This window comes from Chrysochloris asiatica, unplaced genomic scaffold (genome assembly GCF_000296735.1).
Source record: "Chrysochloris asiatica unplaced genomic scaffold, ChrAsi1.0 scaffold00037, whole genome shotgun sequence".
Taxonomy (NCBI): Eukaryota; Metazoa; Chordata; class Mammalia; order Afrosoricida; family Chrysochloridae; genus Chrysochloris; species Chrysochloris asiatica.
In genome coordinates, this window is record NW_006408555.1 from 15667275 (window position 1) to 15673957 (window position 6683).

The 6683-nt window shown below is 46.8% G+C and overlaps 1 protein-coding gene across 1 annotated transcript in view; it reads left to right on the forward strand.

Annotated features, from left to right (window-relative positions):
• MLKL (mixed lineage kinase domain-like) overlaps positions 1–6683 on the forward strand; it is a 33868-nt gene that overhangs the window by 14987 nt on the left and 12198 nt on the right. The window contains 4 exon segments of the mRNA XM_006860308.1: positions 96–177; positions 3696–3847; positions 4055–4104; positions 4353–4493. Of these exon segments, the coding sequence (XP_006860370.1) occupies positions 96–177; positions 3696–3847; positions 4055–4104; positions 4353–4493 (425 nt within the window).

Consider the following 6683-nt stretch of genomic DNA (forward strand, 5'->3'; position numbering starts at 1 on the left):
GGGGTTGGCAGCCTCATTATCCCAGGACTGACCACCAAGCCCCCTAAGAGAATCTGCACAAAGGTCATTATTGCTCTCTGCCTTTGCTTTGTCAGGCTGCACCATTCTGCAGAACCGGAACTCCACAGAAACATCAGCAGCACGAACTTCCTGGTCACAGGAGGCTACCACGTGAAGGTGAGCATGGCCTTGCAGGGGCCCCTTGAGCCAACCCTGTGTGACTATTGGGTGTAGGGGGAAGGAGCACAGAGTCCCAGAAAGTCTCTGCCTGCTCGCTGGTTTCTCAGCCTTAATTCTATAACTGAGTTTGACTCCTTCCCTTCCCAGCAGACAGGGGTGAGTCACACTGCAGAACACTCAGTCATGGCCAACTCTTCTGTTGCCCACCCTCCCTCTCTGCCCACACAGCAAGGATGGGCTGAGTCCCTTCCCTTAGATGCCTTATATCACTTCTATGTCCCTGCCACCAGAGGGGTCTTCTTATGGCCACATAAACATCACACTCCCAGGACTTACAGCAGCCATGCTTCACAATCAGGGCCACTTAAAAGGATGTCATCCTGGAAGCAGAGCTTGAAGGCAGGTAGCGTGCAGCCTTCCTCCCCACTGGGAGTCCTCACAGCCATCCATGAAGGTGTCTAGGAGATCTGCTCTTTGCCTTCTCCCCAGATGCAAGAGAAAATGATTGCCACCAGATGGGGGTAGGCACATGCTGGCCTAGAAGCCTCCTGGCCCACTGGTGTCAATAGCTATTTGAACAATTCTAGAGACAATACTTCCAGTGTCCCCACAAGGGACAGATGTACCACTTTCAAGAGTCACTACAAAACATAGTGTCCCAGTGCCCAGTGAAGGAGTCTTCCTTATGCATTACATAAGACCATAGGTGGAATCCTGAACCCCCTCCAGAATCCTCTGAGGTGGGAAATTTCCACTTGAAAGGACAAGCAGAGCAGCCTGGAGTGGCTAGAAGAACACAAGATACTTCTTGAAAGAAAGAAAAAATACAAAACAATAACAGCAGTCTGACTGATTACTACAAGAACAAGCATCAAGGCAAGTGGTCCGGTCCCCTCAGGGCAAACCCCCTTCCAAGACTGAGGCTCAATGGGAACACACGAGCAAACATGCGCTCTGATTGGTAACCACGTTTGTCACTGATAAAAGGAAGTGAGGGAAAAACAGCAATGAAGCTGCGATCTAAGCCCTACAATGTTCAATAGATTCCTGTGAACCCGGGTGGAGACCTGGTTGGCCAGCAGTGTGGCAAGACTTGGGGACTCCTGGGCCCAGAATCAGTGACATAGCCACAGAGGACTAGAGTAGAGAGTGAAGTGTCCAGCTGATTAAGAAGAGAGGGCATATGCATAAGAAGACCCACACTTGCAGATAATACCCACTTGACCTGGCTTCAATGACTGGATGATCAGAAGTCAACTAGAAGAAGAAAGAAGAGGAAAAAAAGAGTAGTCTGATATAATTTGATGAACTTGACCTACACCTATAGATGCAATAGCTCAAAAGAGGGAACAAATCTTTACAGCAAGGATCATTCCCACCCCCTCGCTACATAGGGTAGACAGGGCTACCCAAAATGGGGGGACTACAAAGGCAAGAAGTGACTGGCTTACAGACTTTGAAGAGGGAGCCTAGATCCAGAGGGCACGGAGGAAGGTAGAATCTCCACTGAGTAGTGTCCAGTCTGTCTGGACGAGGCTGATGAAAGGTGATGGGGATAGGACTCATGTGGTACAATAGTGAATAATTGCTATCAGCACTGACTGTGAGGGTTGGAAATGTAAAGGTAGACGTTTTATAGCAAAAGGAGGGAGTGGTTGACTTTGTGGTCCAGAAGCAGAGGTCCCTGGGACCATCAAGGGAGAAGAGTAGAGTGCGGGACCCTACCCAGAGAAACAATGACGTGGAGAGAGGAATAGGTGGGGACTTTAGACCAGAGAGGGAGAGAGCTGTGTGTGGATGACCTGGGGTGGGGGCGGCGGGGCGGGGCAGGCTTGCAGGGTATACCCTTTGGTTGGTTGATGCTGCATGGAGGGGATTGTAACCATGGCAATGAAATGATATACATTGGGATGAATGTAAAGCTAAAGTTCTCCCATGTACACTATCACATAATTCACAATAAAACACTTTTTATAAAAAAACAAAACATAGCATCCCACTGGGTATGTGGAATAGGCCCCCCATCCCCTCCCATACAGAAGCAATTTTCCCATCAGCAGCTCATTTTTGTCACCAGCTTTGTTACTTATATACATAGGTGACAGTCTACCAGTACCATGTTTTCATGGAAACAGAGTTAAATAAATAGTTAACTAAAGGTCCAAGTTTCAGACAGAAGAGGAAAAGGATTTTGTAATTGCTACTTCCAGAATTCCCAAATGCTAAAAGAATATTTTGCCCTTGTGGTTAGCAGCCAAGCACTTAACCACTGTGCCACCAGGATAACCTTAAAAAATAATAATAAGACTGCTATGGAGTCAGTTCCTATGCATTACAACCCTATACAGGGTTTCCAAGACAACATCTTTATGGGACCTGACAGTCTCATTTTTCGCCCTCAGAGCAGCTAATTGATTTGAACCACCGACCATATGGTTTGCAGTCCAGTGCCTTTAGAATATTGCATTGGCCACATTTGACCAGAGCAAATAATAGGTCAGCTCTGGTAGCATAGTAACGAATCGGGTTGCGAACCTTAAGGTCAGCAGTTCAAAACTACCAGCCGCTCTGTGGGAGAAAGAGGAGGCTTTCTGCTCCCGTAAAGATTCATAGCCTCGGAAACCCTGTACAGGGTCACTATGAGTCGGAACCAACTCGACGGCATTTAACACCAACAACAGGGAGTCCTGGTGTAGCACTGTAGGATAAGTATTTGACTGCTAACTGCAAAGTCAGCAATTCAAACCCACTAGCTACTCCTCAGATACCCTATACAGCATCACTATGAATTGGAACTGATTTGATGGCACTTAACAACATTATGAGATCAAGAAACCCTGGTCACCATTCAGTGACTTTGAGAAATTGGGAACTGATCCGAGATAAAGGTAGGAGTATGAAATGGCAGTGTTGTCCAACAAGCTGTTTACTGACACCAGTGCATCAGCAGTTGGTGCATTTGGAGAGGAGGGTAGTCCTCTCTAGCAGGCGACCCTCCTAGGCAAGTGGCACAGGGAGCCACCAGGAGGGGAAGAGGGCAGTGGAGCCCCCAGGGACAGAGAAAGCAAGGTGGAATCTCTAGGTCAGAGAGCTCTGAGGGGCAGGTGCTTGGGTCTTTGTTAGGACAGGGTTTGTCTCATCTATGGCTAGCAGAAACTGGGTGCATCTTCACAGGCTATGCAAAACAGGCAGGCTTGAAGTGGCTAAAAATCTGCTTATTCAGGCTATTTTAAAAAAATGTTTACATGTGTAAAAACATGAGTTTGGTGCCAGCTTCCTTTTTGGGCTAAGAGGCCTCAGCCTCTTCTGAGAAAACAACCAACCTGAGGCTCATTTAAACCATCACCAGATAGAAATCTCCTGGGGCTTGTCTTGGTTGTTGCGCCACAATAAGGTGAACGCACCATGTCAGTCCCAGGCAGCTACACAGACAAAAGGCACCAATAGCACCAACCCCCTGCCCTCCATCCCTTTCCCCACAAGAGCTTCCTGCTCTAAGTCACCTCTCTGTCTAGCTTGCAGGATTTGAATTGACCAAAACGCAGACTTCCATCAGTGGGCAAGTTAAGGAAAAAAGAGCAGAGAGAGTCAATTCTACAGCATACTTCTCACCCCAGGTTCTGAAAAATGTGTTTCATAAATATGACGTAAAGGCTGAAATATACAGGTAGGTTCATGTTCTCATGCAGATTCAAATGCAGTTGAAGACGACATGACAGCTTAGTGGCTAGCTCCACCTTCGAGAACTGTCTTAACTTTTTTTGAGTGATACTGACTGATAAGCAGAAATTTCACCAAGTATTTTTGGAATGCTCGACGCTCATGGAAATAGGAAAACTTGTTACGATTGTTCACTTTCCTGCTTTTCTTTTAGCTTTGGAATCGTCCTCTGGGAAATCGCCACTGGGAATATCCCATTTCAAGGTGATGAGAGTCAGACCGTGGGTAGTATTGGGGCCCCTTCTAATGGATTAGTAATTCCCTACCAGTGCTCCCTGGGAGCTTTGTTCTCCAATGTATGCACTGCCTGGGCAGGCCAGTGGAGTCATTGGGAGCTCTGTAGCTTTTCCAATACTGAAAGTCTCAATTTCTGATGCCAGCCATCAGCATCCTGAGATGTATGAGTATCAGAGCCTGTTTTTAAGCCTGCCATCCTGTCATTTCCATGCCAGGCTGTGGGTCAAGGAAGATCCAAGAGCTGGTGAAGTCAGGAGGGTGCCCGGAGCCGCTGGGTGACGACTGCCCTTCAGAGCTGCAGGAGGTCATCGATGGGTGCCAAGCCTACGAGCCTGCAGAGCGGCCCTCTGTGGATGGTAGGGCTTTTTCTTATTTGTTCATAGTCCAGCTCTAGAGCATGAGCCACACGCATTGCTTCACATTATGACCGTTAAGATGGTGGAGGCCTAGTATGGCACTACAGGATAAGTACTGAGCTGCTAATTGCAAAGTTGGCGGTTCAAACCCACCAGGCTGCTCCTCAGAAATCCTGTAGAGGGTCACTATGAGTTGTAACAGACTCTACAGCACTTAACAACAACAACAACAAGAGTATGGTGCTGGAGCCCATTATGGTACCCTGTGGCACATTGGGCTGCTAACCACAAAATCAGTGGTTCAAACCCTCCAGCTGAGGAGAAAGATGAGGCTGTCTGCTCCCATAAAGATTTAGTCTTGAAATAGGGTCGCTATGAGTAGGAATTCTCTCAATGGCAGAGGGTTGGGTTTGGATTCAAAGATGGTGATTCACATCCAGGAGTGGTTTTGCTCCCCAGGAGACATTCCATAATGTCTGAAGACAGTTATGGTTATTCCAATTGGGTGGGTTGGGAAAGCAATGCTATGTCCAGTGGGTTGTTGTTGTTGTTATGTCTGGTGAGTACTTCTGATTCATAATGACCTTTTACAAGATTTCTGAGAAGTGACTGGTAGGTTTGAACCACCAACCTTGTGGCTAGCAGTCTAGTGCCCATCCTACAGTGTCATGCCAAGACTCTAAACAAATAATTATCTGGCAGGAAACCCTATACAGGATCGCTATGGGTCAGAACTGACTCAACAACACTTAACAACAATGACGATGTCCTTAAAAGAGCCCTGGTGGGATAGGGAGTTAAATGTTGGGCTGCTAAGCCAAAGTTTGTCAGTTCAAACCCACCAGCTGCTCCACAGGAGAAAATGAGCCAATTTGTTGGCAGCTTCAAACTCTATGGAGTTCTTCTCTACTTGTATGAGTTAGAATGATTCAATGGCAATCAGGCAAATGTCAACAGAGAAGGATTTGAGAAACCCTGCTCTATGGGCATTGTTTGGTCCACAGTGAGTTGGGAGAAGGAGATTCCTCTCTCCACCCTTTTTCCTTCCTTCCTACCCCTCCCCCCAGCCTCCCTCTTATTTTCTTTTCTTTCCTTTTCCTTCCCTTTCCTGCCCTTCCATTCCCCTTTTTTCTTCCCTTCTTTGCTTCCTTCCTCTCCCTTTGATTTTTCAACATCCTTGGGATAATTTTTTTTGACTCAGACTTTCTCTCACCTTAAGTTGCTTCTCCATATCTTCCTTGCCCCATCTGCCTCCCTGGGTGTGTTTCCCTCTGTCACTTTAGACCCAGATCTCCCAGAGTTCCCAAAGAGAAGGGTGTTTCAGATCAGCAACCCTGGAGCAGAAAAGTGTTGCCACTCAAGGTATTGCATAGTTCAAAGACATGAAACAATGGTTTTCTTATTTTCACTGTGATGGGTATCATACGATCACAATGAAAGGAGCTCTGGTAGCGTACTGGTTACGAGTCGGGCTGCTAAGCTCACATTCAGCAGTTCGAAACTACCAGCAATTCCACAGGAGAAACTGACTTTCTGCTCCCATAAGGATTTACAGCCTTGGAAACCCTATACAGGGTTGCTGTGAGTCAGAACTGACTCCACGGCACGTAACTGCCACCACCACCACCACCACCAGTGTTCTGGTTCTAGTGTGGCCACTCGACCACAAGGTTGATTTGAACCGTAAGGTAGCTAGCGGTTCAAACCCACCAGCTGCTCCTTGGAAACCCTATAAAGGGTTGCTATGGGTTAGAACTGACTCTACAACACATCACCACCACCACCACCCATTACCGTGTGGAGTCTTGGTGTGGCGCTGTAGGATAAGCACTCGACCGCAAGGTCAGTTTAAACCACAAGGTTGGTGGTTCAAACCCAATAGCTGCTCCACGAAAACCCTATACAGGGTCTCTATGCATCGGAACTGACTCAGTGGCACTTAACAACAACAACTAGTGTATAAAATTTGCATGTACCATTTTTTTAAATCATAATAAAAGAACACACATCCACTCCTTGGTTAAGGAGTAGAGTATTATCGCTCTAGATGACTCAGAAACCACTGATGAGCCCCTTGCTTTTCACATTCCTTACTTCCCCAAGAGGTAAGTACTATAGAAACGTTTGTGGTAGAAAGCTATAGTTTTACTAGCTGTGTACACATATTATTTTGTATCCCATGTATAAGGA